The following is a 23,288-nucleotide window of genomic DNA, read 5'->3' as shown; positions in this document are numbered from 1 at the left end:
CATAGGACCAACCCGGAACAAGGACACAAGAAAAGCTAGTCAGAAACTCAAGGAACCAACTAGGAGCATGTGCACAGAGGGAGAACATTTGTGACGCAACCTTGACAAGGCCTTACTGCCTTATATACTGTAAGGTGACCAGGAATAGGAAACAGCCTACAGGATGTAAATGGTCACCATCTTAGATTGGGGATTCGCCCACAAGGAATAATGCAAAATACACCATCTTGGATAGGACATTAGAAAAACCAAGATGGCGCCACTTGCTCAGAATCTCGATAATTAACAAATAAGGGTGCAACTTGCACCATCCACATGGATCCCCCAAACTGCCCTCAGGCACCTGACCACCCACCCTACAGTTAGGAATAAATGTGGGGCTACGTCGTATCGCAGTGCGGTCACTGAAGAGCGCTCAGCGGTGCAACCCAAGCGAGGCACACCTATCACCAAGAGGCAGCATAGGAGCAAGTTTCTCCAATATTTTTAGGATGAGGATGAAATATGAAGATGAAGTTACCTTATTGGCTGATAAGTCCACAAGGAGAGATTTCTCCAACCAGACCAGAGGCTTTAGCTCTAACATTTTCACTGAATGTGTGGATGGGAGGTGGATTAGCAGGTCACCAGGTATGGCACCATCCTTCAATAGAGCCACCTAGGACAAGGGCCTATGCTTTATCTTAATTTAATTTCAATGCATTATTATTGATCTAAGAAGCCACTTTGGCAACACAGTATTTAGAAGGCTCTTTGGTATGGCAAAGCAGACACTGCAATCATAGAAAAAGCTATGTATCATCTGCATGGGTAATAAAGGAAAAACCATATGAACTAATCAATTGGGCCAGAGGTGCAACCTAAATGTACAACAGGGTCGGACTAAGCAAGAACCGCTGAGGGACCTCTCATTAAAACATCTAGTTATGGAGGAGCAAAAGAAAATCTCAACTGCTTTGGTTGAAACCTGTAAGCAGGACCATAGTCAGTTGAGTACTGGATTGCGAAAGCTAATTTCATGCAAGTTAATCAGCAAGATGTCATGGGAAATGTTATCAAACGTGACCAGGAAGTTTAGGAGAATTGGTGCAGCACAGCTGCCTTCATCTAAAATTCATCGCAGACCTCAATCAAGACTGTTTTAGTACTTATAAATTGAAAAACTAAACTGATTTCAATCACATATATATTGCCATCCAGGAAGGAGTTCATAGTTGAATTAAAACAATTCTCCAAAACCATGTGAATAATTATTAGGAGGAAGCACCATTTTCCTTACAAATAGTTAAACTGTTAATTGACCATGTATTTATAATAAGCCTTGGCTCATACTGCCTGGCAGGTAAGGTTTCCCTTACAGATATATTAATTGAACATGGGTACTTCAGATTAAAGCTTTCAAAATTTTGTACATTCCCAATGCGGATGACTCACTAATAACATGAAGTACTTCTCATGATATATAAAACTTATCACAGTTTGCAAGGTGCGTCAGAAAGGAAATGCATACCACACATTCAGTTGCACTGCTTTTTTCCTTATCATCGTATCAATTGTACCTGATTTTGTGGGGATCGCAGTACGCTTTCTCAATATCTTCCATACAGGGGAGGTCCTCCCAGACTCCTAGCACTTTTTGTATCTGCCATCGATAGGGCAGGTGGTAGTGCATCAGTGGACATTCACCTAGGTGACAAAAGAAGGATTTGAGGACAAATGCAACTAGCACTGTGGTTGGATGTTCTCTTTGGAGATTTAAAAAAAAAACACACCGGCAAAAGATGTAGCTTTTTAATAGTCAAATCCATGCCTGGTAAAGAGAAGAGTATAAATATAGCTTGTGTACCAAAAGGGCACTTGCACTTCTTGATAATCTCAGCAGACAAGCAAGTCCAGGATTGAATGCGTTTAGATTCTGCACTCTGGCAAATCCTTCCGCGAAGGAATGAGGACGAAGCAGGATCTTGCAAAAAGTTACTAGTGCTTCTGAGAACAAATTCAAATATCTACTTTTCAAAAGGGGGGATATACCTTAAGGGGACATATAGCAGGACTTCTCAACACATTCAATTAGACAGTTCCAGAACTTGGCGGTACAGATCCATTTTTTTAATTGGGACACTTTTCAGAACAGTTGTGCTTTTAATAGCACAGCTCCGGCTCTGGATGGCAGCCCTCAATGGAGAGATGAATCATAGAAAGGTGGAGAAATGGAACTTCTTAGCAAGACAGAACCTGCACTTCTTAGCACAGTTGCAACTCCTGGTATTGGGCAATGTCAACGTTTCTCACCAGTGTATCATAAATAAAATCAGAAGTACCAGTACCTCTTCTTAGCATTCCTAGATTCATACTAGTACAGTATTGTCTCTTCTACACTATACTATACTATAGGATTTATGGAGCGCATGATGACCTAAAGGCATCCCAGCACTGGATTCGAAGAGGTTGCAACATACAAAGCAGGGAGGCAGCTATTATCAAATGATTATTATTTAAAGATCCAGGTTTTAAGGGTTTTTCAAAAGCATAGTTCTTTATCTATTGCTAGAATAGCAAGCAGAAGTGACTCCAGAGCTTAGCTGCATTCAAGTTAAACGATCGTCCTCCATTTCTGGCTCTGTTAACACTAGGGACTGTTGCCAAATGGAGGTTTCAAGACCATAGTGCTCTATTAGGGATGTAGGGGGAAACAAACTGGCATAGAATAGGTGGGCCTTGTCCTTGCAAAGCATGGTGAAGAATGCAGTGACTTAAATTCTATTCTTTGCATAATAGGGAGCCAGTGAAGGCCTCTCAAGCCCTGTCTGACCGTTTGCATTCTGGGAATCCTACGTAACATGCATGCAGCTGCATTTTGGACTACCTGCAGTTTACGTGTCACCCCTTCAGGGAACCCCAAGTAAAATTAATTACCATAGTCTAAAATCGAGAGAACAAGGGCTTGTACTACCAGCAGTCTTGAATTTTGTGGAAGCAAGGGTAGGATCTTACGCAGCATTCTTAGTAATCCAAAGCAACTAGAGGAGATTTTAATAGTCTGGCCTTCCATTGTTAAAGTATTTTCAAACCACATCCCTAAACTTTTTAGACCGTCTTAGGGACCGGAGGGGGCCTAGGCTGGAAGGCCAGCATGGAAACTGTTGGTTGGCAGAGTTGTTTCCCACAATCATTCATTATGTTTTAGCTCCATTGAGCTTTAGGTAAGACTTATTCATCCAGGTGGCCACCTGCTCAAGGTATGGTCCAAGTGTGGATGTGGAGGGACCCGAGTCTGGAGCAAGAGAGAGGACCATCTGGGTGTCACCTGCATAGGAAACTATGGAAATCTCATGAGAAGCTATAATATCTGTGAATGGTTGCAGACATATATTAAATAATGTCAGATTAAGGGGGTGATTACTATCTTGGCAAACGGGGTTACTCTGTCACGGATCTTACGATCCCATTATATCCTATGGAGATCGTATTATGGTGAACAGAATATCTGTCACGTTTGTGATGGAGTATTCCATCTGCCAAGATTGTAATCAGGCCCTAAGTGATGACCCTTGGGGCACCCTACAAGTAACGCGCATGACCTTCGATAAACAGCCTTTGTCCTGGAATGTTTGTTCCCTCAAAAAGGAACTAACACAATCCAGGCTCTTCCTGCAATTCTAGCTTTACCCACCCTATCTAAGAGTGTCAGTGGTCAACAGTATTGAAGACCGCACTGAGATCCAAGAGTATGATAGCTACCATAGTCCTTTGATCCAGTCTCCTTTGTGTATGGTGCAAAATGGAGTTAGCTTCCAGGAAGTTGGACAGACATTTGTTGACATATTTCTCTGCCACTTTGCTAAAACCAGGGAGTAGAGAAATTGGGCAGTAATTCACTAGGCTATAAGGATTTAAGTTGGGCTTCTTGAGGTCAGCTCTGAACATCGCATGTTTCCAAGGGCAGGGCACTATGCCCGTTTCTAGTGATAGAATCACCATGTTGAGCAGAATAGGAAAAGATAGTTTCCAGCTCAAGAGCAAGGATTCTCAGGGATGCCGAATCCAAAGGAGATCCTGACTTAACGTTCTTAAACAGGGCAGTGAATTTGTTCAAGAGAAGGGAGTGAATCAGGAGAGGATAGGACAATGCTTCTTACTTTTATTCATTGATGTGGACTTATCACTTTCATTGTCCACCTTAAGTGAATTGTAGATGTCATTAATTTTAGTATTAAATGAGGTGGCTAAGACATTACACCTATCACTAGAAGGTTCAGACACCGGAAGGTTAGTGTTAGATACCATCAAAGACTTTGTAATTTTAAAGATTTCTGTAGGGGAGTTAATTTCTTCTTCAATTCTCTCTTCAAAATATGACGACTGAGCTTAACGAATTTTGGGATAAAAGATCCTCACTCTTGCTCGGTACAGTATGTTTTCATTTTCTCCATAGTTATTTCTCCATGCTCTTTCTGTAATCATGCAGTTTTGTGTGGCATTCTAAGCTGTGGGGAGTACCAAGGGTCAGACTTATTTTGCAGTTACGATTTTCTTAGGTACATTTTGGTCTAGGGAATGGCTAAGCCAATCTGAAATCATATTGTTAGCGACTGTTGCATTAGGGTGCAACTCCGTTAGTGTTAGGCTCAGGAAATGTTTCCAGCTATCTTGGTTTAACTTAGACCAACATCGTACTTCTACAGTCTTATCTTTAGGAAGTGGAGTAGCTACAGCTATCCTAAGAGTCATGGGGATCACAAAATGATCCCCATGACACACGGATTAAATACCTGTAAAAGCCAGGCAGTTCGTAAAAATGGGTTCTAGTGAGTGCCCATTTATATGAGTGGGGTCCTTCACGCTTTGCTCCAGTTGGATGGGGGCCTCTTGTCACTCCCCCACATCTCCTGATAAAAATGTTACCTCCTTGTGTGCATAGGCCTAGTGCCGCAACAGGAAAGGCCCCAAAACGCTACATGGACACACCACATTTTTCCACTGAAAACTGACCCTAATTTGCAATGCGGCTAGCTGTGGATTTTGGGCTGTAGCTCATCCGACACCTACGGAAACCGAGCAAACTTGCACATCTTTGAAAACTAGACACCCCAGAGAATCCAGGATGAGATGACTTGTGTGGCTCTCGCCAGGTTTTTTTTACCTATCAGCCCTTGCAAACTTTGACAAAAAAACACATTTTCCTCACATTTCTGTGAGGAAAACTTCTGGAATCAGTGGAAATCCACATATTTCCTACCACCCAATATTCTTTCTAGTGTTCTGATAAAAATAGTACCTTATTTGTGTGGGTAGGGCTAGTGCCCGCAACAGGAAAGGACTCAAAATAAAACATGAACATAACACATTTTTCAACTAAAATTTGAGCCTTTTTTTTGCAGTGTGTATTTTGGGCCCTAGCTCAGCTGGCACCTAGAGAAACCTAGCAAACCTGTACATTTTTTAAAACTAGACACCCGGGGGAATACAGGGTGGGGTGACTTGCGTGGCTCTCAAAAGGTTTTCTTACTCAGAAGGCTTTGCAAACCTCAAAACCTGACTAAAAACACAGTTTCCTCACATTTCTGTGATGGAAAGTTCTGGAATCTGCAGAGAGCCACAAATTGCCTCCCACCTACCATTCCCACAAGTCTCCCGGTAAAAATGGTTCCTCACATGTATGGCTAGGCCAAGTGCCCGCAGCAGGAAAGGCCCCAAAATACAATGTGGAGACATCAACATTTCCTGTCATAAAAATTAAGTGGTTATGATTTTTGTGGCTTCTTGAGGTTTCCGGAAGTTTACATCACAGAAATGCAAGGAGCATGTGCAATTTTTGACAAAGTTTGAGAAAATGTCTAGGGATCCACACAAGGCACATCATCTTGGACTGCCCCAGGTGTTTATTTTTCAGAAATGCCTGGTTTTGGTACGTTTCAGCATAGAAGTAGGGCAATGTTGGGACTTAGCCAAATTGTACTACCCATATGTGAAGAAAAGCATCCAAAATCAAAATGTCCCTTCTTGCCAAAAAGATGGGGATGTTTTAGTCCCCAGTGGGGGCAGAAAGACTGTTGGGGTCATATTGGACGTAGGGGCAAGGCTTGATGTGTCCACTCCCACACCTTGTAGCAATAAAATAAAAATTCCCTGGTGTCTAGCAGGCTTTCTACCCCTGCCACCGGGACAGATAGAAGACCTATTATCTGCCCCCTAAGGGGGATAGAAAGACAATTGCGGGTCTTCAGAGGGGTGCGGCTAGGCCCACTGCCTAGGCAGGCAGCTCCCCACCCATTTGCCAACAAAAGAAATCCCTGGTGTCTAGTGCACTTTCTGTCCCTCAACCTCCCCCCAGCAGGGGGGCAGAAATCCCTCAACCTCCAATCTGCCATTGGGGAGGCAGAAAGATGTTTGGCCCTGGAGTGTGGGGAGAGCATTAGCCCACTGCGGGGGGGTACTCCTCCCTTCAGGTACACTGCCTGATGGTCTAGCGGGCTTTCTGCTCCCCACTCGGGGGGCAGATTGGAGGAAAACACCTCCTCTCTGCCCACAAAGGGGGTTAGAAAGATTGCTTGGGTTATTTGAGTGGGTAGAGGCTAGGCTTGATGCCTGGGAGGGCCAACCCCACCTATTATGTCACCCAAAAGAATCTCTGGTGTCTAGTGTTTGTTTTTGCTCCTCCTCATGAGTGGATTCGAGGTAATAATCTCCAGTATGTCCCGGGGAGTAGAAAGACTTTTGGGCCTGGGGGAAGGTGGAAGCATTAGCCCATTGCAAGGGGCAGTTACCCCCAAAACATAGTCCCTGGTGATCTTTGGGTGGATCCCTGCTTGGGGATCGCCTTCTTATGGCAATTCCCAAACAGGGATTCAATCTGGAAAGGTACCATTGGAAAAGGGAGATTCTCCCTTTTTAATGATACTTCTCATGTTTGAATCAGTGCTCGGGGGTCTGAGATATCCCCCGAGCACCGAAGCAGTGTAGTGAAATGAGCTGATCGCCACTGCCATGCACGCTGCTCATTATTGCAGACATAAGAACTCTTGCAGACAGAAGTTCTTTCCCAGCTCCCGAGGCCAAAATGAATTAAAGGAAATCCCTCTGGTGCTCACACCAGAGATATTTCCTGCCGCAAGTGCGAGGTCATGCTGTAGCCGTTCTCAACACCTAATTGCTATATGCTTGACAGCTCCAACACATCCTCAGCATGGAAGCGGTTAAGCATAGGAAGCATTGCTAATCCTATGCTTAAAAACTACAAGAAAATCAAACATTTTGAGTGAGCAGTTTTAAAGGGTCGGGTGTTGTAGAGTGCTCCATATAAAGGAGTTGCTCTCTACCAAACACATAGGAAATACCCATGGTTCCCTGCTTTTTTTTGCATAAGATATGCAGCACTCTTAGCCTGAAAGGTAATTCCATTATGTATGCAGACAAACGGAACATAAAATGCTATTTAAGGGTGGGCGGAACTCACAGCGTTCTACTCTGTGGGATTCCGCAGATTTGGGAAAAAACTCTGTGGAATTCCACAGAGTTCCCCGTGGGGCGCCGGCCCTTCTCACCCTGACGATGAATGTACCTGATCTCAGAAGCACTAAGCAGGGTCAGGCCTGCTTAGTGCTTCCAAGATCGGATGCATTCAGGCCAGAGTGTATGCCGGCCCGTCAGCAGTTTCAGGCCTCTTGTGATGACACAGCCCACAGGCCTTGTACCTGCTGCTCTCAACCACACCTGCACACTTCCCTTCACCAACTTCCCTTCTTCATAAACTTGCTGTGGAGGGCCAAGCACACCCCCTGTCATGCACCAGCCTTGCAATCACTTCCTCTGCACTTATGCACAGCCTCAGACCGAACTTTCTTTAGGACGCAGCACTAGCTGCAGCAAACCAGCTCACCACCAGCAGCCTGAAATTTAACAAAGTGCCTAGCCTTGATTGCCACTGGATTCTAAGGCACTCTCTCAGGCCACACACATCTGTGTCTGGTGGGGGCTTCTGGACTTCCACTCAGCAGCAGATGCTCCCCCGGTCTCCAGCTCTCCCTGCTGGCCATAACCATAACACCACTTCCTTTCCTAGGGACTCTGGGGAGACATGTTCTTTTCAGGTGGAGCTCTGACATCAGGTTTCCTTTTTTCACAGCACAGACCCCCCCCCCTCTCATATGCAAATCCTGTCCATGTCCAGTGCCGGCCCCTTGTGCACACAGAAGAGAAAGCGAAATGAGGGTCTTACCTGCCTCAATGCTTTATGGGTCCAGGGTCCCAGTTGGCAGTATCCATGCATTGTGTTTGGACACGGGTGACTGACTTCCCTGTGCATGCTCTAGCAACAGTTTATCATGTCTAATTAATTTTCTGTAAAGTACTGGTTACCCCTTTGTTTACACCTCCTACTCTCTTTTGCTCTAGCCTTCCTTCTCCCACTCTCTTCTTCCCTCTTCTGCAACTTATTTATCGGTACTTTAGCTGCTGAACTTTAGAAACTGAAGCAGGTGAATAATTTTTACATTTACAAGGTGACACAACGGAAGACGTAAAATCATGTTACAGAAGCCCAGAGACATTTCCACTGGTTACCAATAGGAGAATACAATTCAAGGTCCTCTTTTCAGTGTATAAATATTTTGATGGTTTAGACCGAGCCTGTCCATATGACCACTTCCCTGTCTACTGACAGGCCCACTCTTTGCAGTCAAAGTGCCTTTTGATCTTTTAAATTCTTCTGAGCAAACATTCCCAAGCAGGAAAAACTCTTTCTTTTCTAGGGTTCAAGCAGTGGAATGCTCTCCCTCTCTATATTTTTTCCATTTGTCTTCTTTTCAAGAAAACCTTGATGACATTCTTGTTCTACAGAGTCCACTTGCCCTGACTTCATTCTCTTCCCTGTAGTCTTAACTGTATACTAAGACAGTATTTCACGTTTTCAAACAATTAATGAAATAAAAAATCCCAAATTTGCAGATTGTGTGTGTTCAGGGGTACACTCCTGTTTCTGACCGAATCAGAATAACAAGGGCCTGTTGTGGGAGAATTATATATGATTTCTTGTTATGAGTACACGCTCGTAGTAACAAATAATTAGCCCTGCACTTTATATAAAGGATATTTCTGACAGTCTTACTGTGGGCGTTCCAGTCTCATGTCTGGTATGGGAGAGGGCAAATCCCATTCTGCATGGATCTGCACATTCCACCACTGGCTCTGATCAACACTAGCAGCAGGGTACAATAAAATGTATAAACAATCTGGTGATGCTTTCTATTGTTTTGGTGTTGTTCTGTTCAAATTATGTTAATTTTGAGAAGACGTGCATGTACAATGCAAAAAAATACATAAAATCCCTGCTTGGGACAGTTGGCCCTGCCCAGTTAAACTACACAAGCCGTGCTGAGAAAAGCCGGCATGTTATTATCAAATATACGTAGGGATTATAGTTTTCAGTTAAAACACATTATAACTGATAAAACACAACCAAAGTAAATATCTTATTTTTATTTGCAACCAGACAACACAGACTTTTGCTGTACTTTTACCACTTTAGCACCCTGAATTATTAAAGCTGTATAAAGGCAGCTGCTATCTCTAAACACTTTTCTATGATGGATGCTCCTGCTTTGCTATAGTCACAGCTAATGGTAAGTCACCAAATATGTCCTTGTGACTCCAAGGTCCCAGGGCTCCCAAGGCCTACTTCCTATCGTTTTGGGAGCATGCTTCACATATTGATTCAGCTTGATATACTCTGCATGCTGCTATTTATGGCAACATTTCTATCTTTTATGCAAAAGGAGGAAAAACACACAACAACAGGGTAGGTGAGAGAAAGACTGAACAGAACACAAAGATAAAGTAGCAGACACTACAGAGGCCCCTGAATTCTGCCTCCTTTGGATGGCAGAAAGATTGTTTGCTGTCCATGGTTGGGGATGCAGTACCAGGAGATGCACACCCTCCACCTAATTCCGGCTTCTCAATTTTTTCTTCATGGTCAGGTGGCTTTCTAACCCCCCACAAACTGCCTTTGGATGGGCAGATAGGTGCTAAACATCCCAATCTGCCCATCCAGGTGGGTTAAAAGCCCACCAGGCCATGAAGGGAAAAGTTGAGCAAAGGAGTGATGTAGGGTTAAGTACCATCTTCGCATCAATCTCCAACACTTTAGACATCAGACAGCGAGGCAGAATGGTGAGGGGTGGGTCTCCCCCTTCTCTGGCAGCCAGAGTGTCAAAACTATACCCAAAGGAGGGGGGGCATAGCCAAGATGTCTACGAGGTTGGGCGCTCGGTGAAGAGGTCTGCAGTAGGCCACGGTTAATCTTCCATAATCCTTCTTAATGCCAAGTGATCAGCAATGGGAAAATGTGAACGATGGAGTGGGAAGAGGTCCTGCCGTGCTGGTGACCCGGTTCGTGCGGAACGATTCATTTAGGCGCAGCACCCAAAGTGACTTAGAATGGTGAGCAGCGGCTGCATGGAAGAGGTCGCAAAACGTAACATCATTCACAGGTGCTGCCTCCTTCCCGGTAAACTGTTGGTTTTATTCAATTAGGGAGTCACAACAGCCAGAGGAAAGAACAAACATTCCTGCTGGCTGCCCCCAGAGGAGTCTAACAGAGGCCACTGGTCACTGGCCTGATCGCGCTGGATGTGGTGTAGGTCTGGTTGGGCCTGCCAGGCGAGGAGGTGCACCAGCGACATACCGAGGGGGTAGAGCATGGCGGAACTGCAGGGTTTCTCCCTCTCGCTCCCTGGGGTAGATAGTCACCACAGATACAAAGATTTGGACCCAGTCCTGCTAGTGAAACCTAGCTAGAGGCCCCGGAGTAGAGGAGGGCCCAAACGGACCAGTGCCCCCCACCCGTGGATACATTCAGTGAGGACCAACTTACATGAAAAGATTATCTAAATTAAAAGGCAAAAAGGCAAATGCCTTGATTATTGTTTCCTCTATATCCTCCGTTATAGGAACCCCGGGTGGGAGGTTGCTATTGTTGCTCTCTGGGGCAGGACGAAGAAGCCTCAGACAGTGGATTTGGCCCGCCATGATATGTGTGCAGCGAAAGTTGCCATGGGTAGCTGGTGTTTGCAGAGCATTCGTGGCCTTGGCTGTCTCTGTGACCTTTTTAATTTTCGTCCAAAATTTCATCAACTTGGCTTCTAAAGAGGTATTCAACATCGAAAGGCAAGTTTAAAAGATGTCGTTGGACCTCCGATTTAAAGCCAGATATGCCTAATCATGCATGCCTGGGTAGGAGGACACTAGTGTTGACTGCAGATGCAGCAGTGTCTGCTGCGTCTAGTGCACACCTGATTTTGGTGTTGGAAATGATCTTCCACCAACTTTTGGCCACGTTTCCAGTATTGCTCAGGCAGATGATGAACTAGATCTTCCATTTCGTCTCAGTGGGAAAAGTCATACCGACAGAGCAGGCCCACTGAAATCGCGATCCGCCAATGTGTGGCAAACGTGGCAGCCACACACTTGTCACAGTGTCAATCTTTTTGCTCTCTGGGTCTGCAGGGGGACCATCACCTGTACCCTGTGAATTAGAATTCAATGTGTGCTCTGTGTACCACCAGAGAGTCTAGTGGAAGCTGACCCATGATGTAGGGAATAGTCAGATGGGCAGCCCTATATTTTGTATCCACCCTGAGGGTGACAGCACGTGCCTTCACTGGCTCCTTGAATATGTCATGCATGGGCCAGAGCATACTCTTCAGCACAGGCAAATACTGCATTGACCCATGTGTAGAGGAGAGGGTCTTCATAAGGAAGTCTTCCTCTTCAGGCTGTTTGTGCATTTCCACCTTGTGGAAGGTGGCTGCATGCTTAGCACCTCATGATATGAAGTGGTGTCACCTGAGGGTGGCAGCTGAGCTTAATAAAGTTCCAAGTCCATATCAGATGAGGGTTCTGTGTTGTAATCATCCCAGGGATCCTCATGTAGTTGTGTATCATAAGGCAGGACAAATGGGTCATAGGGAGACCTTGGACTTTTCCCACCCCCTGAAGGAGAGATCCCTGTGGTGAATGTGGCATAAGGTCCACAGATGATAAGGAGAGGTGGGTAGTGGTGCAGGAGGCAGAATAGGAGAGAGAGGAGGAGGAGGAGGGAGAGGAAAATGAAGAGGAGGAGAAAGACAAGGAGGAGCAGAAAGAGCAGGCAGTGGTGGAAGGGAGGTGCCCTTGTCGTGGCGCCAGTGCTTTTGAGGTTCTGGCTCCGAAGGTGAATTTAGTGTCTCCTCGAAAGTTAATTTCCTCTGGGGAGGAGCCTGGTCTTTAGTCTTGTCTGGAGTCTTAGCCACCTTTAGTCTTGACCGGTGCCAGGCCGGATGTGGATTCGATGCTGTCTGGAGTCAAACTCCTCATGTAGGCGCTGAAGTATTGGCTGTTCAAAAACATCGGACACAGCCGAAGATGCAGGAGTGGATGGCGCCTACTTCAAAGCTGACAGTTTTCAAGGCCCATGGAGTGCCAAGCTTGCATTCGAGTCTGCCGTCTTCAGCTCCAAAACAAGTGTATTTAGCTCCGAAACAGCTCTCTAGGCTGTTCTCAGGGGTCGGAGCCTATGTGGCTGCTGAGGTGAATGGGAAAGGCTTGCAGAAGAACTTTGGTGCATAAATATGGGCATGCGTTGAGTGCAAACCCTTCCTTCACTGTGGACCATGGCCTTACGGCAGTGGTGACCCATGAGTACTTGGGGACCTCGAGGCTCTAGCTGCCCAAGGAGGTAAATGATGATGAGTAGCTGGCTGTTGGGTGCTCGTAATCACTGCAACCACCTTAGCCTGCCTTTGTGCCGCCAGAAGCTCTTTCTCTTACATGTCGGAGCCAGAACTGATGAGAACTCCTCAACTTCGCCACCAGGCGTGTACTGCTGCTGGTCGTCCTCAGATCAGTGTGTCATGGAGGCTGAGGCGATGGAACAAGCTTGATGTTCCCAAAGGGTCTTCTTTTTACTGAACGTGAGACAGGCCGCGCAGGAGTCTTCTTGATGGTCTGGAGACAAGCAGAGGTTACGGACTAGATGGAGCTCTGTCTTTGGGTACTCTGAGTGACACTTGAGGCAAAAACGGAACAGAGTCCTTTTCATCCCTTGAACATTCTTATGGTTGAAGATGGCGTAGATGAGGCCTGCAAGGTCGTAAAAGTGTTAAAACCATGGAGTCGAAGGGAGCACATAGTTGGCAGAATCCAATCGATCGATTGCAACTTCTTCCAGCAGGGAACAGATCTGAGCTGCCCAGACGATAACATCACGCGGCATCAAACCGGAGCTCGAGGGGACAAGTCTGAACTCCACTGAGAAAAAACACTCTAACAATGGAGCCAATGCCCATGCGTATGCGCATTACCTGCAATAGGTGGAGTACCAGTACCTTGTGACTAGAAAAGACTTTTTTGAAGAAAAACAACTTGCACACATCTAAGTCCAACACTAGATGGCAGGAGTATGCACACTATGTGTATCTATAGCTACACTTCACGAACATATAGCTTCCATAGCTAGCATTGTGCCCTATGATTCTGTAAGCCCTTTCATGAAATGTTAGGTACATTTTTTGGATTCACTTTCCTAATATTTTCATGTGCTAATGGGCTGATTAATAAATGTAATGCTTGCTATTATTAATACGCTAGTGTACTGTACAGACTTGTTGATACCCTATTTTTTGTTCCATCCCTTCTTAGAACAAAATAGTGTGGACCCGCACAGAAATGACTGTGTTAGGGTCTGTGACAGATCTGAGCTGTCTCCATGCAGATCTGTTCCCTTGAAACAGGCCTCTGTTGGCCAGTGAGACCCCTGTCCATTTAGTTCACTATCAAGGCTTACAGGATATCTACACTCGTCTGAGAGTCACGGGAAATCTACCAGGTGAGAGGGGCAGAAAATATTTAGGATCACTTCGTCACAACACCAGTTCTTTTGAATGTGTTCAACTATCTTCATCTTTTGGGAGGCGTGGCCAAGAGCGCAAAGATGGTGGATTTGTTCTGAGAAGGCACCTGTGACGGAGCTCCCTTTCATCCAATAATCCCCCTTGTACTCTTCCCCTTCTCCACCCCATAGGCACAGGGAGAGATGCCGAGAACTTATACTGGCTGTCAGGATCCCCAGAACCAGGGTGTGTCGACATGGCTGGAGCAGCAGCACAAAGCACAGACTGCAGAGCCTTGAGGTGAGGCATTAGGAGAAGGCCCAGCTCACCATTTGATGCCTGCTGTGACACCCATACAGATGAGGCGGGAGAATGAAGCAGGGCCCCCCAAGTTCCACAGTAGCCAGGTGCAGCAAGGAGATGAGAGCGCCAAACCCAATCTCCCGACATCCAAGGGTCTGGGCTTCCCCCTTTGGGTACCACTAGTAGAGCCTCGTAGTGGGTGACTGGGGAGGCCAGGATTGGCAGGTGATGCCTGCCGAGCTTTGCACTGAGAAGGAGTGGGAGATTGATGCTGGAGGCCCACCAGAGGCAGCATAAGCCTACCAAAGATTTGAGACTGGCAGCCTGCCACTTGCAGATGAGCGGCTCTTCAGGAGTAGGGCAGAGGTTAGGTCCAGCCCACACGTAGCAGTGTCCACATGGTATGGATGCCTGGTCTGGCAGGAGGCTGACCCCCGACTCTAAAGATCTGCTGTTAGACTTGTAATTTTCGTTGGTGGTACACTGAAGACCTCACCTGGCCATACAATGGGAAGAACCAAGGCTTCTAAGGCAGAAATTCAACCCTCGGAGAGACTACTGAAATGGCAGCACTGGAAGAGGACCACAAACTGGAAGCTATACTAAAAGCGATTGGATCTCTCCCCCTTCTTTTCCTTGAAAAGGGCTCATCGGGTTGCTGGAAGACTCCTTCCCCTGGAGTCTCTTTGAGTCCCATTGTAGGCAAACTTCTTTATTACAAGGACCACAATGCTATCCTGGAGACTTCCCGGCAAACTGGCCACCTTGAAGTTGAAAATCATTGAGTGTTGGCCTTCTCCGACTACACTCTGGTGGTCCAGCATCTCCGAGCGTCATTTTTAGGGCTGAAGCATAAACTATGAGATTTGAACATGGAAAATGCTATGCTCTTCCTTGCCAAACTGAACTTCTCCAAGGCCAAAAGAAGTCTTTCTTTACAGAACCGGAGGAGGCCAGGGACTGACTGGAGGGGCAGGGCACTCCTCCCAGGTGGGTGCTCATTGGTGGTGGTCGGGAAGGCCCACAGAGCGTCCCCAACGGTGGTCTGGATCACAGAGTGGGTGCAGACAGACTCCGGGTTCTCCCAACAACCTGCTTTAATGGCTGCGCAGTCTCCAGTCTCCCTCACCGGAGGATCTCACCCACCGCTAGGGAGAGCTTCATTTATGACTCCTCCTTTATTTGAAAAAGGGGACTATAACCCATTCCCCTCAGCTACACCCCACCCAGCGGACACTATATTGTGAAAGTGTTTTGTTTCCTAAGCAGTGGCCTGGGTATTGTAGGGGGGGCATATACCTCCGAAACAAGCTGATGACCCCCCACTAATTTAATACTTTGTTGCTCTGGTACCCTGTTTCATGCTAGGGAGTCGAGCAGCCAGGGCTGTTTTGCCACCCAGGGACCTACATTACTCATGCACGCCACCAAGAACCTAGCTACAAGACTCTCTGTCACTGGTTTGATCACGTTTGGACAGTAAACATGTTGCCTTCTGCCCTTGGTAATATTGTTATGTTTGGGCTTTACGCCCACATTTTCCCTTTTCTTATAGGCTGTGCAATACTGTTTGTCTATAATGGATGCCCAAATCAGCATTCCTGATATATTCTCCCAGGGACTGGCTTCTGGGGAGCAACCCTTCCTATGCAGACACACACGTTGCAGACTTACTCCACTGTAACCTGAAACATTAAGGGGGTGCATCTAAGAGTTATTACACTAATTCTTACTTAAAGCAACACAGAGTTCACACATCTTGACTGCAAGAATCATATACAAAGCAGGGGGAAGATGCCCACCTTCAGAAGCACTGGAAGGGCCAAGTATGCGCCACTGCCAACTCAGATTATGCCAAAGGGGTGCTCATTTGGCTTTAAGGCTTTTGTCTCATTTGCAGTCCATTCACAACTTACTGACAAGGAGAGGAGGTTTGTCTTTCTCCAGGGGCTCCTCGACGGTGACTGCATGGTCCTAGGCAGTATTCCCAGAGTATACTGGGTACCGACTGGAGAGGTTAGGATCTATATATGCTATACTCCTGAGGTTACAGCTTCCTGAAGGTGGCACAAATTGTTTTATAAGAAGCCTGTGTATCACTAAGTTGGTGACACCATAGGCCCCTGTGATCCTGTTGCTGAGTCTCCAGCACTTCCAGAACCGGACTATAAACCCAGAGCTGCACCCGTTAGGAAGCAGGAATCACAAGTTTAGGGGATTCATTTTCTGATGGACAGCTTCTCCCTCTCCCTGCCCTTAGTGAGCAATATGGGCTGCATGAGAGTCGGTTTCTGGCTCTCCATACCCTTAGGGGCCAACTGAGAGATCACTGACTCCGAGTCCGAGACCTATTCCATGATCCAGTCTTGATATACTTTGGGAAATGAGCAAAGAACCATCAGCTGGCTATATCAAGCTTTACTGGTTCATACGCAAACATCATTACTATTTTTACGGGGGAATGTCATAGAATTCTGCTCAAAAAGGAATGAGCAAGGGCTCTAGGTTACCCCCATAACATGTCACGTAATGCTCGCTTTAAGCTCATTCAGCTTTACACTCTCCATACAGGCATTGTTGCCTCAGTTCAGGAAGGACCTCAAGACCTGGCTCTTCAACTGATCTCTGAGGACACATCCCTCAGCGCCTTGCGACCCTATGGGTGCGTAGTGTGCTCTAAGAATGTATGACTGATTGATTGATTGAGCCTATCTTCCCCCATCTGAACCTAACTGCCTGTTTCCTGAATCCAAGTGGGGCTTGCGGTTGCCATAGAACTGGTGGGGGAGAATTTTATAGTATGCTATGGAACTGCACTTACACCCTTTCGGCCAAACTTTTTCCTTCAAATTGCCAACCTAACTGGGCATCCGATGACTGAGTTGTGGAAGGATTGCTTGCTTGGTCGTTTCAGGCTGCCTAAAAAAAAGCAAAGGTAGCACTCTGTTTCCTCAATTTGGCGCTTAAATTAGCAAAGCCAGCCATTACTTGCTGATGGAAGTCACCTAAGACCCCTACCCTAGTTCATTGGCGTGGAGATCTGCCCCACTGGGCTGAAATGGAAGAGGAAGCCTGAGGTTTAAGGAAGCGCCCCATAGCAAGTGAATAGGATGCATTAGGGATTCCTCTCAAATCACCTCCAACTCAGGGGAACTCTGGACAGTGAGTTACTTCTGACCTCTTCCCTGGATGGCCTCCAGGGCTCATGGGAGTAGAAACCAAATCTTAATTCACATGCCACTGATTGCTTCCCCTGATTCCTAGCAGCCTCCTTCTCCACACCTGAATGGCAATTTGAGTGAACTCTAGCCGATAGCCATGGTTATTTCCTGGATATAGTCATGGTCTATCACTCGGTTTTCCCTTCCCCCTTTGGATCCTTTCTTATAATTCCATGTTCCTTTTTCATTTTCCATTCACCTAGTTCTACCCCACTACATACAGAATGCAACACTGGGCCTTGATAAGCATGGACGAGAGGTTAGGATTAGATCTACTGCCTATTACAACATCAATGTAACCTGCTCTGATTTTAATTCTTACTTTAAAAAAAATAATAATATTTTCATTTTGAAACAACCATATATAGATTCTTAACAGGCAAAGCACTGCCATGATACAGAGCTAGTAGACAGCGAATGTAGACATCCAAACAGACATGCAAATACTCAGGGTTGCGAAGAAACATGTATTAGCCAAGACAGTCTCCAGAATAAAGAAAAATAAATAAATTGCCGGGCATTAATCAGGTGAATTGTACCCACCAGATGTCGATTGGCTCCATACACTATGCGTCTGGTTAAGCATTAAAGCGACTTCCACCTACCCAAGCGTATATCATAGGGTCCACAATTCTCATCCATGGGCCATGCCACTAGCACCCTCTGCCCGCGCTCGTTCTCCTTGCAAAGCACTCCACACTCTCCATCCATCACACCTGGTCTGTTTAAATAAGCCTGGTAGGGTCCCCAAGTATCTGTAGTTCTCGGTAAACATCTGACTGTGTGTTACAGTAAGTCCTATCTCTATGCCATCCTGTCATGGTCGGCAATGGCCCACGGGCACACTGCAGCGCTATCCTGCGCCTCGCCAGCAATAAACCAATGGCTACCAAACGCCTCGTAGCGCCTGGGATATCCCTGTCATACCCCAGCAGAGCCATTAGGAGGGTCGAACTCTATGCAGTCACCTATGATCCCCCCCTCGGCCTTCTGTACATCTCGCAAGAACTGCTGCACGCCTGGGCAATACAATGACACATGTGCGAACCCTGCCCCGTCTGCGTTACAACGGTGACAGCGGGAATCGTCACACAACTCATAACGGAACAAACGGGCCAGACTATAATATACTCTATTAAAATATTTAAAGTGCAATAATCTGGGTCGACTGTTCGAAGAGATGGTTCTCGCAACCAAGCAGCAGTAAATCCACTGTTTATCTGTAATAGTAATATTCAAATCTCTCTGCCACTCAAGGCTGACGCGCCTCTTGGCCACTGCATAAAGTTTCACCACCATGAGTTGCAGTGTGGTCGTCTGTATTAAGTATGTCAGAGGTAACAACTTCGGGGGGTCAGGCAAATCCCCGCCTAGGAACTCGCGCGTGCCTCGTAGTTTGATATTGTACCAGTGTCGTAGGTTTTCCAGCTGCACATTCCCCCATATTGGAACAAATCTCTAACTCCTGCAGGGGGTTCCCCGCCCCTGCTCTTGTCCGAGAGGGAACCACAGATACCGTTCAAATGGCACACACGGCAAATGGGGGAAGGACCCAACTTGCTGCTCTAGTGCACGCTGCCAAGAATAAGATCATGTTCGGTGAATCAAAGGCATTGAAACGGCGGACCGCTTCGAAAAAAGGGTCTGCGCCGGGGAGAGCGGAGAAGCTGCGCCTCGCTCGAGCCACAGAGTGGTAAGTCCCCCGGGACGTGCAGCCAATAATGTGCAGACTGGCACTGAGCTGCCCTATAGGGGCTTCTGGGTCGGGGCATTTAACCCGCCCATATCATACGGTAGGGTCTGTGTACTCCAGCGGACCCGAGGCTGCTTCCCAGTGCAGGCCACGGGTCATGGGAACACTAGGTTGTTGGAGACGGCGTGGGATAATAGGAGCAGAATATTAACAAGTAAAAATAGCAGCCGTGTCAGTACGAACCTGAACACCCAGATCCCGCCCCGGCCCCATCGTCCACTGCACAGGGTAGTCTAACTCTATGGCAATGTGGCCGCCGTTAGCTGGGATAGCTGGGATCTGTCGCAGTTAATGCGCAGCCCGAATCCCCCCGAACTGTGCGACCTCCCACGGGACCGGAACCAGGTTGTGCACTGGGTTGCCGAGATAAAGAAGGGCCGCCTACGCCCATATGATCACATTATAATTTGGTAAGCGGAGCCCTCTGGGGGTGATACTTGCAGAGGGCGCAGGCCAAGGGCTCCGCTACCAGGGCATTTAACAATGGTGACTGAAGTCCTGGTGGTTCTTGTTACAGTTCCATTTACCCGGATGCGTGCCGTCGGGCGTGTGTAGAGCACTTGTACCAGCTGGAGAAAAATATCACCATCGCCGATGTGCCGCGACACCCCCAGCATGAAGCCCCAACCAACAGAGTCACGTGCGCTTTCAGCGTCCAGAAAGACAGGTGTGGCCCAGACATCGGGTCTAAACTCTGGATCACTCCAAAAAGCGCTCTATGGTTCTAGAACAAGGACCGTCCAGGGATGAAGGCAGACTGCTCTGGGCGTTTTACTCCTACTTCTACCTCATGCCTATTACCGTTTTCCTCAGCACAGCCTGCATGTTATGTACTATATGGACCAGAACTTTACCTAATGTACTGAGATGTTTTGACTATCGCACTGTTGCTCTGTGTTATATAATGAGACATTTAAAAACTTCAGCGTTCAAATAAAAAACACTTTCATCTGTTTATTTTGTTTGCTGAAACTTGCTTCTATTCAATTAATTACTCCAATGACGTTACAGTCAAACAGCCATGCATTGATAAGGATCACATGGAGATCCCAAGCATACCTCCTAAAATATTGCTCTCTGTACAAACACGTTTTATTTGTATTGATCCATTGGCCACCAGCTAAAACAAGTCATAATGAATTACCATGTAATAAATTAAAACTCCATTTAAGAGCCATGCCACTTACAGACCACTCTCTTTTTCCCAAACATAAAGCAGTTCTACAGACCAGTTATGCCATGATGTCAAATCCAAAGCTGGCAACAAAATCTGAGGAATAGATAAAAATAAGTGTAATTACATCATAGCCTCAGGTGCCTGTCCGTGCCTCTTGTAAGGCCTACCCTCTAGACGTTGATATATATCACTCTTCAGCGCAGTGCTTAATTTGTGCTTGTTGTTTCCGGTGCTGAGCACCAGCACTTATTTTTGAGGGCCGGGGCTTAGTCTCCTGCCTCAAGCATTTGCTGCGAGCAAAAGACACACGTGGGAAAGACGGAGGAAGGGGAAAACGATAAAAGCGTCACAAAGGGAGAAAGCAGAAAGCTGCCATACTGAGCTGAAGGGGCCGGAAGTGGCTTAAATGGATTGAAAAGGTCCGAGATGGCTTCAGGATTACGCTGCCTCAATATTCCGCGCTCGTACATTAAATTGCAGCAGCCGCATGTTTAAGAGGAGGGCTTTGCGCACCAGCACGTTTTTATTTACAAATTAAGCACTGCTTCAGCGTGTGTCCGGCGGCCTCTCTTGTGATGCGGTGCATTTGCCAGAGTGCCTGCTATAAAAGTCTGGTACCACTCTACGAGGGACCAAATAGGGCTGCCACGTTTTCTCAGACAAAAATGCCAGACATTTGTTGTTGCTTTTGTGATTCTTGAAGGGACGGGATCAGGTACGTGCTTAAGAAACTATGTAAAAAACAGTATATTCTTTTTTTAACATGACAATCAGGGATCACGTTGAGAGCCTTCTTGGCACCAGGGCTTTCCCCCTCTTGCTGATTTTTTACAGCATTACATTTGGGACCTCTAATTGTTATTCCTCCAGACTGCCAGCATGGCACAACAAGATGATTATTATGGGGAGTATACAGAAGGCCATCACATGGAGGAACGCCTGGTCGAGGCTCTTGATTACCATGTGCAAGACTCTGTAAATAAGGCTTTGGTGAAGGCTTTACGCCCTTTTGTTGAGCCTACATTTAATTTTGGCTGCAGGCGATTTGGCGCAGGCTCGGGGAACCCCACCCCAAATGAGGTTGAAATAAACGAGCCTGGCTGGTCTGATTCGGACTCCTTTGAGCTTGCCATAAACTTGGTATTAAATGATCACGAATACGGCGCATTTTTCCATCAGGGAACTGATCCAATGACACAGTCAAGACACAATTGCTCAGACACCTCTTCCACATCCGATTCTGAAGATAAGTCCTCCTCAGATAAGCGCAAAGGCAAACACAAATGCAAAAAGCGCCATTACGACAACTCTGATCTTTCTCCCCCTCCGGCGAAGAACTTGCTCTTCGATCCTGACAATATCATTCACCCCAAATCAACCGAATGGACTCTGTGTCCGGAAGTGGCTGCTTATGTTCAGTCCAGACTCAGGAAGAGTTTCAAAAAGGACTTTCGTAGTACTCTACGTTCGGAGTGTCCTCGACCGGCTCTCGAGGGAAAGGTAGCGGAGACTCTCAAATTAGACCCAGACATGATTACTTTCCTTAAGAAGTTCTCTAAAGACCCAAAGAAGGGTATTGATAGACCTTGGCGCGGTTGCCAAGATAAACTTCTGGATATTTCAGGTCCCCTAACCAATATCTTAGACCTAGCAATCCAAGCCAAGGAATCGCAAGAGCCCATTGACCCAGACACTTTGCTGGAATGGGCACAGAGAGCCATTTGCCTGCTGAGTAATGCTAATTGTTCAGTGTCCACCGAACGCAGGAAATCCTTTTTGCTCCGCATTGACCCAAAGCTGACAGAACTGGCTTCAGCGGATGCTGGACCGGCTGCCAAAGGCCTTTTGTTTGGTGATAGGTTCGTCAAGGATCTTACCAAACACGTAGCTACTTTTTCAGTGTTAGACAAGGCCCAGACTTCTATTAAAAAAGTGTTTAAAAGTGGCCTTTTTCATAGGGCCGGGCATTTTAGAGGTCGATCGTCAGACTGCTTCTCCTCCCAGACCTCTCGCCCCTACCAAAGAAACCGTGGAGAATCCACTTATCAGTCCAATCCCAACTTCTATCCAAACAGAAGTCGCGGCTACAAGGGTCATAATCCCAGAGGACCTCGCAGAGGAGGATACTACGGACAAAACACCCCTCAAGCAGGTAAGTCTAATATCTTACACAGAGGTTGTTTTGGGGGGAAGAGTGAGTCATTTTGTTCAAAATTGGCTTTTGATTACTCAGGACGCTTGGGTGTTGTACACAATTTCAGGCTACCATCTGGTGTTTTATTCCGAACCCCGTCAATCCGAGATCCCACCTCCTCTCCATTTTTCCCAACAAGAGATGCTTTTTATAGATCAAGAGTTAAGGACTTTGTTACAAAAAGGCGCGATTGTCGAATCGGATCCTCACCCAAGAGGTATTATAAGTACAATTTTTCTGGTTCAGAAAAAGGGAGGGGGGTCCCATTTAGCCCTCAATCTGAAACATTTCAATGCCTGGATAGTGTATCAACATTTCAAGATGGAAGGTATCCATCTTCTCAGAGATCTTTTACAGGCAGGAGATTGGATGGTCCGTCTGGATCTCAAAGACGCGTATTCGACCATCCCGATTTTTGCTCCACATCGGATTTCTTCAAATCCTTTGGAGAAACCAATGTTACGAATTTTCAGCCCTCCCTTTCGGTCTTTCTTCGGCCTCTTGGTGGTTCACAAAAGTAGTGCGACCGGTGATGCAGTGGTTACGGGAAAAAGGGGTTCGTCGGATAATTTATCTAGACGACATTCTCATTATGGCCCAAGAAGAAAGTCTTGCTCGTCTCCATCTCTCATGGACAATGCAGCTCCTTCAAGATTTCGGCTTCATTATAAATGTGGAGAAGTCTCAACTTCAACCAGTTCAGAACATAGAATTCTTAGGGTTCAGGATAGATTCCATTGCAGCTCTGTTGAAATTGCCATTGACCAAAAGA

General features: G+C 46.5%; 1 protein-coding gene across 3 annotated transcripts in view; it reads right to left on the bottom strand.

The window, feature by feature from the left end:
* Positions 1–23,288, bottom strand: part of LOC138287527 (protein mono-ADP-ribosyltransferase PARP12-like) — a 271,292-nt gene that overhangs the window by 86,442 nt on the left and 161,562 nt on the right. For 2 of the 3 annotated variants that reach the window (XM_069228001.1, XM_069227999.1), the window contains one exon: positions 1,560–1,686. The exons of the other annotated variant lie outside the window; for it this stretch is intronic. In XM_069228001.1, the coding sequence (XP_069084102.1) occupies positions 1,560–1,686 (127 nt within the window). The remainder of the gene's footprint in view (positions 1–1,559; positions 1,687–23,288) is intronic. 3 annotated transcript variants of the gene reach the window in all.

The sequence above is a fragment of the Pleurodeles waltl genome, chromosome 4_1 (genome assembly GCF_031143425.1).
Source record: "Pleurodeles waltl isolate 20211129_DDA chromosome 4_1, aPleWal1.hap1.20221129, whole genome shotgun sequence".
Taxonomy (NCBI): Eukaryota; Metazoa; Chordata; class Amphibia; order Caudata; family Salamandridae; genus Pleurodeles; species Pleurodeles waltl.
Note: the sequence above shows the minus strand (reverse complement) of the source record. Positions and strands in the feature narration are given on the sequence as shown.